Source organism: Lolium rigidum, chromosome 3, assembly GCF_022539505.1.
Source record: "Lolium rigidum isolate FL_2022 chromosome 3, APGP_CSIRO_Lrig_0.1, whole genome shotgun sequence".
In the NCBI taxonomy this organism is placed as follows: domain Eukaryota; kingdom Viridiplantae; phylum Streptophyta; class Magnoliopsida; order Poales; family Poaceae; genus Lolium; species Lolium rigidum.
In genome coordinates this window covers 120,765,029-120,781,722 of record NC_061510.1, presented here as the reverse complement: position 1 = coordinate 120,781,722, position 16,694 = coordinate 120,765,029, and the positions used below count along the sequence as shown (strand labels likewise).

Here is a 16,694-nt window from a genome sequence, read left to right as displayed (position 1 = left end):
CGCAAACCATGCTGGGCATCACTATCAGTACGGTGCCGTTCCGTCGCCAACATTCTCTGTAAACCCTTAAAGAATGTGGAGAGAAAAGAACATGCAAAAGCTAGATCCAACAGCCGTAGCACCCAGCTCTGCACTATGCTAAAGAGATCGCACACAAGCACATGGATGGTGGCCATTTCCACTTGCTGCTCCAAACATGGAGCATGAATTTGCTCAAAGAAGTTGCAGTTTCAGAAAAGTTCACCTGGCTAACTCCTGAATCATAATGGCAGTTCAGTTCCTAATACGATTTCTACGGTTCTACCGCCACACTTGATCAACTAATCGTACTTTACCTGTCCTTTATAAAATTACTGCTTGTCCTGCTTTGCACAGTGTGACTCTCTGATGGCAACTCGCAGAATTTGCATAAATGAAAACACGGAGCAGTCGACAGGGTTAAAGGAACCGACAATCATTGTTTATGAAAGAATCCGGGGCTCTGGCAGCTAAGACTCTTAAGACAAACTCGATCTCAAATATTCGGTGTCGATCGAGTCGAAAGAAAACTAAGCTTAGCGCAAACCTGACAGCTGCAGCGCCTCGTTCCCCTGTCCTGAAGACGAACCAAGATCGATCCTCTCCCAGTATATTTGCCGCTCGATCTTCTTGCTTCATTCAGGATTTCAAAGTGTCACTGCTGCAGCGTTGTCTTGTCCTGACTCTTTATTGTGGCTTGTATAGCCTTGGACGAGCTGTTCCTCGCGCGTGTCTATGGGGACTGGGGTTTTCAGTTGGCGGGGGATGGGCCGCTCTTATGAGCATCTAGAAAAGAAAAAGTCTCTCTTCTGGGTCATATTGACTGCGACTGCAAGGGAGGTCTCGCATCTTGTTCTTGTTCGGAGGGAAGCTTGGCCTCTGCTGCATGACTTATGGCGACCTCGCGGGGAGGAGTCAGAGATGGCGTGTCGGGCAGATTAGAAAATGCTACGGAATGGTGAAAGTCCATGGCAACTTTCGGCATCGTGGAGCCGGATGCCGCTGTGCCGGGCTGTGGGTAGAGATGCAAACGGATCGATCCCACCAAAATTTCACTCACAGTTCATTTTATGATTTCTAGTTTTAAATTAGTTTTAAAACTTGAACTAGAAATGAAAAATAAAATACCACTGTAACTATGACGGGATTCCGATTGACTTCTTGGTTGTAAAGTTACGGGTGGAAAATCAAATTATTTAACAATCCACTTGTATTCTTTTGTAAGGAAAGCTCTCACTAAGAGAAAATAATAATTACATTTTTTTCGGGTTGAAATAATTAATTACAAGATCACCGTCTAAAGAAAAATTGATCTAATAAAAAAATGTGAAATGCTACACCTAAACCAACAGAAGACTACTAAAAACATTTGATATGTTGAATTGATGCACTATCTAACTTGACAGAAAAGTTTGCCTAGACAATATATTTAGGCTATTTTAATCCTTAGACACGAGCTTGGTGTAAGCTGCATTTTTTTTTAATACTGCGTTGGTGTGGTCTTAAACTCGAGATCTTTTAACCTTGATATGGTTAAAGGTTTACCGTCCATACAATACAAAGTACTGAATCCAAGTACCATCCTACGTGAATACTTAAAAAGCCAATCCTAAGGAGCCATTTATTTTTCTTTTAACGTGCAAAGAATATCCCATTTAGCCCGTTTGTAATTCTTTCTATGTTGATGAGATTGCTAGAAAAGTATGGAACGGTCAAACCTGACAAAAGATATCTGACAAAACTAGTTAGCTTGTTGTGTTAATGAGTTGATTCAAATGTCTCATGGCTGATGCAATTCCATGCATATTTGTTGTTGCTGAATAATTTTTTAAAGCAGAGTGCCTTATCCATTAAAAAAGGAGGTGTCTAGTTAATTAGCAGAAAACATGACGAAACTACACAACAACGCCAACACCAATGGGCACGCCCACACTCGCCAGAGGAACAAGCCCACTTAAGATCCAAGAACAACCCGAAACATCACTCTGTCAAGACCGGACAACATTTCACCCCCGCCAGAGAGAAATCATTGTGAGTGCTATAGAAAGAGCAAAAATGGAACGATCTAACGTATATGAAGAAGCCGATGCTACGAGGAGCTGCACCAAAACGATACCGGCGACCAACATCAAAGGCAACCTCGCCGTCCACACGACACGAGGTCAAGACCTCAACACTGTCAGCATTTTAGGTCACCCCCTCGACATCTAGCTGCTTCGCGACACCCAGCGGATGACCAACATCATGTTTCGGGACCACCATCTCAACATGCCACCGCTCACACTTGTGCTGCCGAATAACGAAGATATTCTATGTCAAACTTTGGTAGCGGCAGCGTGCAAAACAACGTTACTTTACAGTCTTACAACATGGGTGAAGCCACTTGTGTTAGTACCTTTTTTTTTCTTTTCGATTAGATAATGACTTGTCTTCCTTTCTAACGAGCAGTTCATGTCGCTAGTTTTCCATGGTGTGCATTCTCTCCCCCGTTTCCATGGTCACAAACTCACAATGGTACAAAAGGCCGGGTGCCACGACCTAGACCCCGAACACAAAATCTGACGAGGCCAATCATGCACATTTCTTCAGAAAAGGGACACCATCCTACACGACTTGATCAAAGAAAGGCGCCTGCCTGTGCTGTACATCATCTGCTTGTCCCGATCGACTAGAAGCTGATGGGATCGGTAGTGGACTGAAGGGAGATATAAGGTGATTTGTGACTGGGACTTGTGTCGCACCCCCACTCAATTCTGCCCGCACCAATTGACGTGTTCGCACCCCTTTCCACTGTCAGTCATTGGTAATGACCCTTATGACTTTGATTCTCCATTATGCCCATCTGCCTTCTGGATGATCAAATATTCACGGGCGCCAAATGAGACTACGGTTTAATAACGACCACTGCAGACAATTAACCCGCAGCTGCCGCCCAACTGTGGAAGAAAACACAACTGTCTGAACTGGCCGGTATTTCGCTTCTGTGACGTCTTCCGCTTGGATCATCCGACTACGTTTCATGTCCTACTTTTCGGTCTCGCAGCCGACATGCATTATCTGAATGACGATGCTGATGCGCATGCTATTTCATAGCCATCAAATGTTTCCAGCTATCTTGAATTCTTTTTGTTTTTTTTGGACACGAAAGGGTTCCGAATGGCCCGGCATTAAAGGTTTCGTCGTACAAAAGGTCCAGGAATTAATAGAAATCACCACCAGGACCAGCACTTTTGCACCAACAACCCTGAAACAAATTTGGAAAACGATGAGACACACTCGACGCCCGAGCCAGCTTTGCGGCCACCGGGTACACAAACCACTTGGGGTAACGCAGCCGAGGAGTGCCCGAATAGAGTAGTTGAAGATCCTCCGCATCGGCATCCTGCCCAGAGAAATAACGGTCACCATTGTGTGGTTGATGAGGGCCTCCCTTCGGCTATGAGAAGATGGCCAAAGAGGACGATGACCATCCTGAGTCCCTGCTAAGGATCTAGCCCCAAGGAGCGTTTGCAGCTCGAAACCCCACCTAGCCTTTTTTCAGACCAGAGCCACCGACAAACCTCATTGAAGAGGAGGCTGAGGTAGCGATGCCTCCCTTCTTCGGCTGCTTCCTCGGGAGCACCACAAACAACATCGTTACCACCACCATACATCGGAAGCCGCTTGCAAGCTCCATAGAAGAAATCCACATCGGCACCGACTACTACTGCTACTATAGCTGCTGCTGCTACTACCGCTGCTGATGTGGTGATGGAGCACCGTATGGAGCATATGTCGGAGCAATGTACATCGTAGGAGTGTATGTTGGAGCAGCATGATTGTCGAGCTTCAGCTGGCATGGCGCAAGAAGCCTAGTGGCAACGGTGGGCAGACGAACGCCAGGCTTCCAGGTTTAAGGTGCATTAATTGTAAATTGCCATGTATGGTTGTGAGTGACCCTGGCCTTTGCATCATGTTAATACACACAACCTTTTCTTGCATTTTTTAATAAAGGGTGTTTTATTACTTATTTAAGCATTACACCTGGCATATCTATAACTAGGATGCACATCTTTGTCGAAAAAAATAATTAGATGCACACAGCTACACAAGTCCAGCAAAAAGGAGAGAAATAAAAAAAAGGTGTAATACAAGTAATCCACACATAAACTGTAAAGACGCATGTAGCAATGGAGGTCCAATCCGTTGATCACGCTGCCATCTATGTTGGATAAAAGTATCTCTCACCGTGTACTCCAACCGCGTAGACACCTCCATAAAAAGTCTCGATTCTTCACACATTGTAGAGACGGTCATGAACGGAGCAAAGTTGTGCACTGGTAGATAGCCTTTTATTGCATAATTCATAGTTCATAAAATTTTAGATCTCAAGTGTTACATAGGGTTTATACAAAAATCTACCATTGTAATATCATAAATCGCCATATGCATCTACGATCCTATTAGAAAGTTGCCAACGAGCATCGCTGGAGAAATCCTGAGCAACCATTAGCAGTCGATTGCATCCAATAACGATACAATCCCTGTTGTTGTACGGAAGAAAGAGTCGCCATAGTTGTATCCAGTGCACATCAAAGTGGATAACCTGCAAAAATAGTTGAGGCTCATATCCTATTAAAAACTATGTTATTGCTGCAATTCCAAATTGACCAATATAAAGGGGAAACACCTATGCATATGATAGATTTTTTTTTGCATCAATACCATTAAGCCAATTCCAAACATATTGGTTATATTAGTTGGTGGAGAGATATTACAGGTCAAGTGAACAATTTGCCAAACATGCCGAGCAAAAGAACATGAAAGAAATAAATGTGCAACCCATCTCATCAGAATCACAAAAGTAACATTTCTATCTCCCATCACATTTTCTTTTACTAAGATTTATCTTTTGTAAGAAGAACAATTCCATGTTTGGCAGTAAAGAGCAAAAGCAAGTGCATTCGGTCAACAGTACTAGAACGAAATCCATATGTAACAGTAACTTGCATTTCTCTACTGCATTTATATTGAAGTTGTACAGTAGCCCCTAGCATATACATTTTTCTATAAATTTTCCAAAAACCGTATACAAGGCTAAGAGATAGAGGTTAGCAGGCGCTAACGAACATAAGGTACCAAGTAACTGAACTAACTTGGACAAAACAATTGACCGAAGTTGCTATGCCAGCATAAGTTAGACAAAGGAATTTCCACTACTGCATTTTGTGAGGGAAAATTAAAATGAAGGAGTAAAACTTGGAGGCGACCTATGCATTATGTGGATATCTCTGCGGGAAATGCATGTAGTCCTACTCTCCTTCTACTGACAACATTTCTAGCCACGCTTCTATAGAATTACGTGACTTTAAGCTCTGCGTGCTTCTAAGCCAAACTGTCACCCCATTTTGAGTGTTGAAAAGTAAGCTGAACTTATATGGAACCATTGCCAACTCCAATGGAAGGAACTGAACGGAACACCACAGAGGTAGGTGCATATTCTATCAGAATAATGGCTAGAATAATAATTGCATGGCATATTTTTTATCTCTAAATAGGAAACCCCCACTATATGATTTCTCTCAACATGCAAGCATGCCACATCATCAACCTGCCACCTTACCAATTCTCATATTTATCCCATTATTTATTAGAGAAACACCTCCAAATCAGAGATAAATAGTCATTTAGTTGCCCAACCCTACTTTCATGCTAGCCTGAAGTGCCCGGTTTCAGAGAAACCAAACGGCAACATGCCCTCTTCTCTCCCCACTATCATCGCATAATCACACAGCCCATCACTTTTAGTTGTTCTGGAAACGTCTCCCCTTCAGATTCTAATTGATTAGAAGTTACAAGTTGCCGAGGTTATATACCCTACCTTCCGTGCAAAAGTTCCATCTCCAATAGCACCTCTGCAGGGCTCCCTGCTCTCAAGCAACAATGCCATTCGACTGTGTGTGGTCCGCCATCAGGCAATACTAAAGATGGTCGCCGCAAGTAGAAGCAGTTCGGCATGTCACCACACTACAGATCGTTGCCGCCAGCGCCTGGTCACGGTCGCCGCCTGAGCGCCTGGTGCTCCGGTCGTCGCTACCATTGCCTGGTCACGGTCGCCGCCTGGTGCCCCGCTCATCATCGCCACCGCCTGGTCGCGGTCGCCGCCTGCTGCCGCTCTCGTCGCTGTCGCTCTCTTCGTTGCCTTGGCCATGGGATGTCGTCGGTTCTCACTCGTGTCCCCGTGCTCTTCGCCCCATGCGGTTCGTGCCGCGTCACATGCAACACAGGAAGCAAAAGGCTGAAGGATTGTCGACGGTACGTGCAACAGGCAATGGTCAAGTAGCGAGGTGAGGCGCTGCTCAAGTTGTCGTCCGGCTTCCTTTTTTTCTTTTAAACTTTCCCAATCCAGATCGATGCCCTGTTCAGCTCGTATTTTGTGTTTCTGAACTCATGCAGTCACGGGCTCATAGAAAATATGAAAGGGTTGATTAACCGACAGAACATGTATGCTTAATCAAACGCCCCAATTGTTTTTTTTGCGACCCATGTATGCCAATCACTTGGGGCAACATCTTCATCATCGAGTACACATGTACCCTTACTCAATACATCTTCTGAATAATCGTGGCTGCAAGTGGTAAGAAGAACAAGGTTCAGGAATGGTTAGTTTATTGCCGAGCAAGTGTACTTTACCGTCCGGTAGCATGCTCCCTTTCTGCTACGTCTAATGTTCCATTTGAAATAAGTAAATATGATTAGAGTTGATTGAATCATGATGTTGTGTATCGAGCAAAAAAATTCTACAATTTATACCTTTAAGTGAGCATGTGAACGAAGTCGTGTTTAACATTCTTTTCGGCTGGGATGCAGCTATTGGAGTTCTTAGGTTGTTTTCCTCCATATTTCCTGTTTAAAATGGGCATTACTCACACATTTTGCGTCTGTTAATATTTTACACTAATGTCCCAAAGAGAGACAATGCAAATGAGTATTAATTCCATAGATGGTTTATGGTTTTTTGCTTCACGAAAATCATCTCAAATGCCCACAGCAAAGCGCGGGGAATCAACTAGTATAAAAAATAGTAAGTATCGCTAGTTGGACATGCATGCATGGTCGTTTCTGACATTTAAACAGAACGCTCAGATAAAAGATATTGCTGAAATGTAAACTGAACTTATAGAAGCATTGCAAGAGAACAGAAGAACACTATAGTGGTAGGTAAAAGCATGTTGAATCCGTGCAGGTAAAATTAATGATTACATTGCGTAGATTAAACATAATATATAGGACTCTATGACTCCGTTTTCGTCCAATTTTTCGTTAATTAATTGGGTACCTATCTTGCGCTTTATTAATTGATGAGGCAAAGCTTTTACATCCGTTTTTTATAAAGAGTCTGTAACTAGTTGGACATGGTCTCATATTGCTCCCATAATCCACAAGTATAATTTTAGCTCGCAGTGCATCCAGCCCAGAACTATTCTATGAAGTCAAATGTGCCGATCGAACCCAAATAAGTATAATTTTAGCTCGCAGTGCATCCAGCCCAGAACTATTCTATGAAGTCAAATGTGCCGATCGAACCCAAATAACAGTATATTTCTGATGCAAAATATCACTGCAAGCGGGTAGAAAATTAAACCAGATAATATAATAATTCTGGAACTTGCATTTAATCCTCCAAGTAAGGCAGGCACCTTTTGCCATCATTACAATTCCAGCATACATGAGTATTCATCCAGAGCTTACTGAGATAATTAAGCACAGGTGAAATCGTACAACCCCGGAAAGATCGAGTAGTAGCACAAAGCATTTCAAGTGCTCCTCCACTTATTTAGCTAGCCGTATAAGTGTTGATACATATGTAGACGGACAGCATACATATGTAGTACGTCCGATCCTCACTAGCAGTTGCTGGGCATAGTGAGACCGCACTTGCCGGGAAGCGCCATGGCACGGTTGGCATCTATGTGGTACATTCTCAGCCATACGCCGGCGACGCCTTTGTAACGACAGATGCACGACAGGTTAGCCTTCCCAAGCGCGGCACAACACTCAGACGAGGGGCTGTCCGTGGGGTTGTTCACCGCCGCTGCGGGCTGGCAAAGCTTGAATTCGCCGTTCGACAAGCCGCAGATGCCATGAGCACCCTCTATTGCGGCGAGGTAGACCACCAAGAAGAGCAGCAGTGATGCAGCCAATGCCTGTGGCTTTGCCATGGATGCTTCTGGTTTCTCGTCGATTTCTAGGTGGTTTGTATTTTAGGTCTTGCTTGGGGGATGTGTGAGATGATTGTTTGGTTAGGGCTATATTTATAGGGGCGGGCTGCATCAAGCAAGCACTTAGATGCAGCAAGAGTTCCCCACAAACACAAGCACTAGCACCATTACCGTATCATGGAAATATCTGCACACTTTGACTCAGTCGCTAAAGCAAGCATGCAGTCGGCTAGCTGAGTGATAATGACAGCCATAATTGTCCAACATGAAATATCAGGAGTACGCCGCAAAGGCCAATTCCCCCGCTCTAGCTTTTTTGCATTGAAAAAGGAAGATGGCTCGTATAACATTTAGTAGTAGAAGATTGAATTGTTTAACTGACCAAATTGACTAGGACAGGCACCGAAATCTCTTTATTTATGTTAGGCTGCCGAACTATATGAATAGAGAAAATAGCTTCATTACCTATGGCATGCCAAAAAAAAAATTGAAGTAAGGTATTACACTAGGCTTTAACTTTGTAAACCCCCAAACTGACAAAATGATCTAAAGTGTTGAGTTGAGGTACTCAACATGTATGCATGGCAAGAAGAAGCCAGTAAAATAGCTTGGCTTTTAGGCCAGAGCGAATGCGGAGATCACGGCCGGGCGGCCCTGACGGCGTTGCGGGGCGGCCAGCGGCAGAGGCAGCAGCATGGGAGGTGGCAGCAAAGGGGCCTTTTGAGTCGCACGCAAAGCTTGGGTTTTTTCCGTTCAGGATTTGGGCACTTATTGTTATAATCGAGATGCACAGTAAACGAAGAACGAAAAGTAAAACACTGCAGGGGACACGAGATTTTAACGTGGAAAACCCTTGCAACACACAAGGGAAAAAACCACGGGCGCCAGCCAGCAAAACTTCACTATTTCGGTGGTGTTTACAAACGCCGTGGGTGTACAATGATGCGATGAAACCCTAGCGGCGGCTTACAGGGAACATATATAGACGGTGGCAACGATCCGTACCGCGGGCCTCGCTCCGCTCGTCAGAAGTTAGCCTCCCTTTAGTATATGAATTTGGATCATAATATAACAAACTCCACCTTGAGACAAATTCCTTGTAGCATGAACTTCAACAATCACCTGAATCAACAAAGAAAACACTTGCTGGCGCCAATAGCCACTTGGGCTAAACAGTTATACCAACCAAGCTTGAGCAAAGCTCAAACTTGGATACAGGGACAGGCTTAGTCATCATATCAGCAGGATTATCATGAGTACTAATCTTGCATACCTTCACTTTACCTTTTGCAACCACATCTCTGATTGTATGGTACTTAATATCAATGTGCTTTGTCCTCTCATGGAACATCTGATCTTTAGTAAGATAAATAGCACTTTGACTGTCACTGAACAAATTAATGCAAGAATTATCTCCACAAAGCTCAGCATATAAACCTTTCAGCCAAACAGCCTCAGTAGTAGATTGTGCAACAGCATCCTGCAAAGTAGCCTTCCAGCTAACAGCACATCCACCAACAGTAAACACATAACCTGTGAGGGACCTTCTCTTATCCAAATCGCCAGCATAATCTGAATCCACATATCCGGCGAGCCCCTCACCAATCCTCGCCAAACCTCAAGCAAGCTTTTGATGTGCCGCGAAGGTACCTGAAAATCCACCGAACAGATTTCCAATGTTCTTTACCGAGATTAGCCATGTATCGATCGACCAAACTCATAGCATATGACAGATCGGGACGTGAACAAACCATGGCATACATCAAGGAACCAACAGCACTAGAATAGGGAACTCGAGACATGTACTCAATATCATCTTCAGAGCTAGGACATTGCAAAGCTGACAACTTGAAATGAGAAGCAATAGGAGTAGTAACTGACTTTGCATCATGCATATTAAAACGATGAAGAACTTTCTCAATGTACTTTTCCTGACTAAGAAACAACAAACTAGACTTTCTCTCCCTTTTAATTTCCATGCCTAGTATTTTCTTAGCAGGACCAAGATCCTTCATCTCAAACTCACTACTTAATTGATTCTTTAAAATAGTGATCTCTTTCATGCTCTTGGCAGCAATCAACATATCATCAACATATAGCAAGCAAATAAATAGGTGATCCATTAACAAACTTGATATACACACAACTATCATACCTGAGATCTCTCAAAACCATGTGTAAGCATAAATGAATCAAACCTTTTATACCATCTGTCGTGGCGATCGTTTCAGACCATAAGGGACCTCTTTAATTTGCAAACAAGATCCTCCTTACCAGGCACAACATAACCTTCAGGTTGGTCCATATATATCTCCTCCTCCAACTCACCATGCAGAAAAGCAGTCTTTACATCTAGCTGCTCAAGCTCAAGATCATGCATAGCAACAAATACCAAAGAAAGCACGAATAGAACTATGCTTCACAACCGGGGAGAATACATCATTATAATCAACACCAGGAATTTGACTGAAACCTTTTGCTACTAACCTTGCCTTAAACCGTGGAAGCTCATTAGGAGACAAACCTTCCTTTCTTTTAAATATCCACTTGCAGCGGACAGCCTTCTTTTGTTTAGGCAAGTGCACAACATCCCATGTGCCATTCTTCTCAAGCGATTGCATCTCTTCTTGCATCGCACCTACCCACTTATCTTTATCAACCGAAGGAATGGCTTCAGTATATGTAGCTGGTTCAATATCATGCTCCACCTGTTCAGCACAACTCAAAGCATAATCAACAATATCACATTCTTGAATTAATCGGGAAGGAGGTACAATATTTCTCTTAGGGCGGTCAGCAGCAATAAACCGTCCTTGTCGCTGAACAAAAGGTGGTGAAGGTGGAACATCATTATCATCATTGTTGGTTTCAGGAACCACATTTTCATTCTCCTTTGCGTGCTCCACTCCGCACGCCAATTCTGTGCTGCTCATCATCGAAACATCAGGAGAATCAATAGCATCGGAAATATCAGTAGACGGACTATCATTAAACATAACCGCCTCATTAAAAACGACATTCCTGCTCAACACAATTTTCTTAGTTTCGGGATTCCATAATCTATATGCCTTAACTCCCGAACCATAACCAAGGAAGATGCACTTAACGAGCCCTTGGCTCCAACTTTCCATTATCAACATGAGCGTAAGCGAGTGCAACCGAAAACTCTCAAATCTGAATAATCAGCAGACGAACCGGACCATACCTCAATTGGAGTTTTCTTATCAAGTGGAACGAAGGTGACCTATTGATGAGATAACATGCGGTGGAGGCCGCTTCAGCCCAAAAACCTCTAGGCATCTTTGCATTAGACAACATGCAGCGAGCCCTCGAAATAATGGTCCTGTTCATGCGTTCAGCCACGCCATTCCGTTGAGGGGTGTACGGAATGGTATGATGTCTTACCATCCCATCATTGCTGCAAAACTCATCAAATTCATTTGAACAAAATTCCATACCATTGTCGATACGGAGTATCTTAACCTTCTTTTCAGTTTGGGTTTCTACCATAACTTTCCACTTCTTAAAAGCATTAAAAACATCAGATTTATGTTTCGGAAATATGGCCACACTTTCGTTGAGTAATCATCAATAATAGTAAGCATGTAATTAGCACCACCATTAGAAGTTCTACGGGACGGACCCCAAACATCAGCGTGTACATAATCTAAAATGCCTTTGGTGGTATGAACGGAAGCATTAAATTTTACTCTTTTATGCTTACCAAAGATACAGTGCTCACAGAACTCAAGCTTACCAAAATCGCAGCCATCAATTAGCTCTCTCTTTGCCAATTCTGCCATACCAAGCTCACTCATATGTCCAAGACGCTTATGCCAAAGGTTAGTCTTACTAGATTCATCAGAACTAACATCAGCAGCAATACCAGGCAAAGTGCTACCTCTAAGGACATATAATTTCGCAGAATTCATATCACCAATCATAATAATGAGAGAACCTGATGATACCTTCAAAAGTTTGTTCCCACCTTTGTACTTGTACCCGTCACAATCAAGGGTACTCAAAGAGATCAAATTTCTCGCCATGGAGGGTATGTGTTTCACTCCTATCAACGTGCGTGTCATCCCATCATGGGTCTTGATCCGAACAGAACCAATGCCAACAATGCCTGCACCGGTTGTCATTCCCCACACGCACAAAATCTCCACTCGCACGGACTCATAAGAACTGAACCAATCTTTGTTACAAGCAAATATGAAACAAACATGCGGTATCAAGAATCCATTCATCATCACGTGAAACACATGCAGCCAAGACAGCTAAGCAATCTCCATCGAACTATCACTACCAGACAACAACGGCAGCCTCACCCTTACCGGTGACAACGGCAGCCTTACCATTACCATCATTATTTTTCGGTTGGTAAGTTCCGTTCCTTTTCTCCTTGTTCTGCAGCTTCCAACAATCATCAATATTGTGGTTAGATTTCTTACAATACCTGCAGAACTTGTCACATCCTTTGGACTTTGAGCGATCTCTGTCGCCCTTGCTCTTATCTCTGTTGTTGTGGTAGTAGTTATCTCGCTGCTCAGGCCTGCCACGGACCTCTAATGCCTCCGCCTTGGAGGACGAACTTTTAGCCTGCACCATAGATTTCATTTTCTCCTTTTGTTGGAGAGCATCATAAACTTCCGCGAGAGTTAGTTTGTCGCGGCTCAATAATATGGTGTCACGAAAATTACTCGAAAGAATTAGGCAGCGAGCATAAAAGAAGAAGACCTAAATCCTCATCCTCATACTTAACTTCTATAGACTGCAAATCAGAAACAATCTCTTTCCAGGAAGATAGGTGATTCATTACCGAACCTCCCTCTTGCAACTTATGCGAGAACAGCTTCATCTTCACGTGCAATCTGCCCGTGAGATCCTTGGACAAACAGATCTCCTCTAGTTTGACCCATAACTCGGCGGTGGTTTTCTCCTGCGGCACTTCCTGCAGAATATTATTGGACAGATGGAGTTGAATCAACGATAAAGCCTTACGGTCTTTCCGCTTCTCCGCATCGGTCCAGGTATCCTTCGCTTTCTCGCCGAAAGCATCGATCGCTTCATCCAGATCTGAAGATTGGGCGAGAATCGCCCTCATCTTCACTTGCCACAAAGCAAATCTCATGGTGTAGTCCAGGTGCGGTAGATCGAACTTCAGTGACGACATCTCGTAAACCCTAGATCCAAAGAACACGGGCTCTGATACCACTTGTTATAATCGAGATGCACAGTAAACGAAGAACGAAAAGTAAAACACTGCAGGGGACACGAGATTTTAACGTGGAAAACCCTTGCAACACACAAGGAAAAAACCACGGGCGCCAGCCAGCAAAACTTCACTATTTCGGTGGTGTTTACAAACGCCGTGGGTGTACAATGATGCGATGAAACCCTAGCGGCGGCTTACAGGGAACATATATAGACGGTGGCAACGATCCGTACAGCGGGCCTCGCTCCGCTCGTCAGAAGTTAGCCTCCCTTTAGTATATGAATTTGGATCACAATATAACACTTATCATATTTGACACTTACTCCAAGTGTAATATATCATGTCTTTTGAATACTTTTTTATGGAAAACAAAATATCCACACTTATTACTGTGATGTAGTACTAGTACACTAAATGCCCCTTCAGAAATCTAACAAAAAGCACCTCAGTTTCAATGAAAATGGGCTGCTACTAGTTAACTAATTATACAAACTACATTCACATTACACATTGGATGCACCCACCGTGGCTTAAGAAACCATAGAAGATCTGGTTGATCCTGGCAGTTAATTGGTGGCTACTTTTGCCGACTATTTTCAGTAGTGATGTTAAGGGGAACAGCTAGAAAAGAACGTATGAAAGATTGCGACAGATTTTTTGTGGCGGCTGTGGAAGGGGAGAGCAGCCTGGTCTTTGCTCGTCGTGATAGCATTTCAGGGAATGCAAATCCACAGGGACGTCGATGGGCACTTAACGATTACTAGGTGGACAGTTAGAGCATTTTCACCTGCGGCCCTGATAGCGGCCCCGGTAGCGTCTTGGGGGCCGGCAGCAAAAATAGACTCACACCGGTACGCCTCAAACGGCGCCAGCGCTTTTTCGAGCCCAATAGAAGCGCCGGAAACCCTGTGCGGGCCCCTTGGCTAAGGCGCGAATCAGGCGCGCCGGTACCTCGTAGAACGATGATTTTCGCGGGTGGGGACGTCTTGTCAGCGAGAGGACGCGGCAGTTCGTATCGAAAACGACGAGGGGAGGTTGGTCATCGGCGTTAATGGCCTCCCGCACGGAAACCCAAACGGCGAGGGCAGCGACTGGCCACGTGGCATCCACCTACCTTACCCACGCGTCTTTAATGCGTGTCCGCCGCCTCCCTTAAAACCCCATCGGCACTTCTCTCTGTTCCCCGCCGTCCAACCCTAGCCGCCGCCGTCCAACCGCCGCGCAAACTTCCCACGCACCCCGCTGACAATGGTGCACAACGACGAGGCCGGCGGCAGCGGCGGCGGCGTGCTCCGCTCGTTGCCGCTTAGCCTCGACGAGGCCAACGTACTGTACCGGCACCGCATCCCCGTGCCAGTACAGTACAAACTGTCGCACAGCTGGCACGTCTCCAACGGCAGCTTCGCCGTGCTGCCGTCGCCACCGCCAGGAGCACAGACGCGGGGCCTCGCTAGGGAATGGCGGAGCCTGATGACGCCGGAGAAGAGGAGCTTACCGGGCAATGCTATCGACAGCCCGGCCTAGGCACGGTGTTTCAAAGATGAGTGCGCAATCGAGCTCGTGCGGACGGCCAACCGCTCGAGCGGCCGCATCAATACCGTCGGTCGCCGTGCTGGTGGTACGGCCGTGATATCGACAACACGCTCCGCCAGTACGGCTTTGGCCAGCACGTCCATACCGACAGGCAACGGGACCAAGTGTACTTCCCACATGTAGCGTGCATGGCGCCGGCGCCGACCCTGCAGAGGGTGCCGAAAAGGACCGCGGCGTCCGGAAGCTCGCGCACCAGATCGTCGTCTGCCGTCACGCACGCGCTCGGCCGCGCCCGCGCCTCCTTCCGGAGGAGTCGTCATCCGCGACGAGGCGAGGCGCGCGTCCTTTGCTCCGACCCGTCGGATGACGGGGTCGGGCCGCCGCCCCCGTGATACGTTCAAAACGTATCTACTTTCCCGAACACTTTTGCTATTGTTTTGCCTCTAATTTGTGTATTTTGGATGCAACTAACGCGGACTAACGCTGTTTTCGCGTGAACTGTTCCGGTGTCTCGTTTTGTGCAGAAATCCAACTTTCGGGAAAATCCTCGGAATTTATGCAAAAGGTCTTATTTTCCAGAAGACTCACGGAGCCAGAAGGGCAAGCCTGGGGGAGGCCCAGGGCCCCCAGACAGTAGGCCGGCGCGGCCCAGGAGGGGGGCGCGCCGCCCTGTCGTCTGGCCCCCTCGGCTGGCCTCCGACGCCCTCCTCTGGACTATTTAAGGTGTTTCGATCTAAAAATCGCGACCACGAAGTCGAAGTCGCCAGAAACCCTCCAGAACGCCGCCACATCGCGAAACTCCGTCTCGGGAGCCAGAAGTCTCCGTTCTGGCACTCCGCCGGGACGGGGAATTGGAGGAGATCATCGCCATCATCACCACCGATGCCTCTTCATCAACCAGCCATGTTCCCCCCATCCATGTGTGAGTAATTCCCCCGCTGTAGGCTGAAGGGGATGGTAGGGATTGGATGAGATTGGTCATGTAATAGCATAAGATTGTTAGGGCATAGTGCCTAGTGTCCGTAATGCGGTGACCCAGCATACCACTGCATGTTGTAGTATACAAGTCGTTGATATGATCTTTGCGAAGGGACTTCTTCACAATTTGCCATATCCCTCAGAGTGGTACAACAGAAACATTGCAGGTCATAACACTCCATACTTTATTACAATCATTGTCTTAACAAGTTGGTATTCTCACAGGTCCTATGAGAACACCCTAAGATACTACTTAAGTACGATTACAACTCATAACAAATATAAGAGAGCTCAACAACTTATTTAGGTAAGTTCTACGTTGCTCGGCTCTATGATGCTAGGGTATGTCACTACTCCTTCACCTCCGTGTCATCTGGTCCGTAGACTATCCCATAGTCTACGCCTTCCACTCCGCCGGTAAGATCGGGTTCTTCGTAGATCAGCTCGTAACTTCCTTCTGGTGCTCCATCGTTGATAGCCTCCACTTCCGTATCACAGTCTAGCAAGGGTGTCGAAAGAAAGTGAGTACAGGGGTACTCAGCAGGTTCTAAAAGAGTAAAAAGGTGTTTGATGCACTAGCTACGACCATTGATCAGGAAATCGCCGGTCAATGCATGTTTTGCAATCATTTCTTCAAAAGGTTGCTTTTATTATGAAAACTATGCCCGTCGGTCTTCACGGAGTTGATTAGAACTTCGTGGAGTTCCTTTCTGCCCGCGTTCACGTTCCCTTCCCGGAACAAGGAG

At 45.4% G+C, this 16,694-nt stretch overlaps 1 protein-coding gene across 1 annotated transcript; it reads right to left on the bottom strand.

The window, feature by feature from the left end:
• Positions 1–7,629: 7,629 nt before the first annotated feature.
• LOC124698112 (putative lipid-transfer protein DIR1) lies at positions 7,630–8,257 on the bottom strand. The gene has a single exon (XM_047230631.1). It carries the CDS (start codon positions 8,217–8,219, stop codon positions 7,905–7,907), a length of 315 nt encoding a protein of 104 aa, XP_047086587.1. The 5' UTR covers positions 8,220–8,257; the 3' UTR covers positions 7,630–7,904.
• Positions 8,258–16,694: the final 8,437 nt, after the last annotated feature.

Coding starts and splice junctions, on each gene's coding strand:
- LOC124698112 (XM_047230631.1), bottom strand. CDS start 8,219: ATGGCAAAGCCACAGGCATTGGCTGCATCACTGCTGCTCTTCTTGGTG.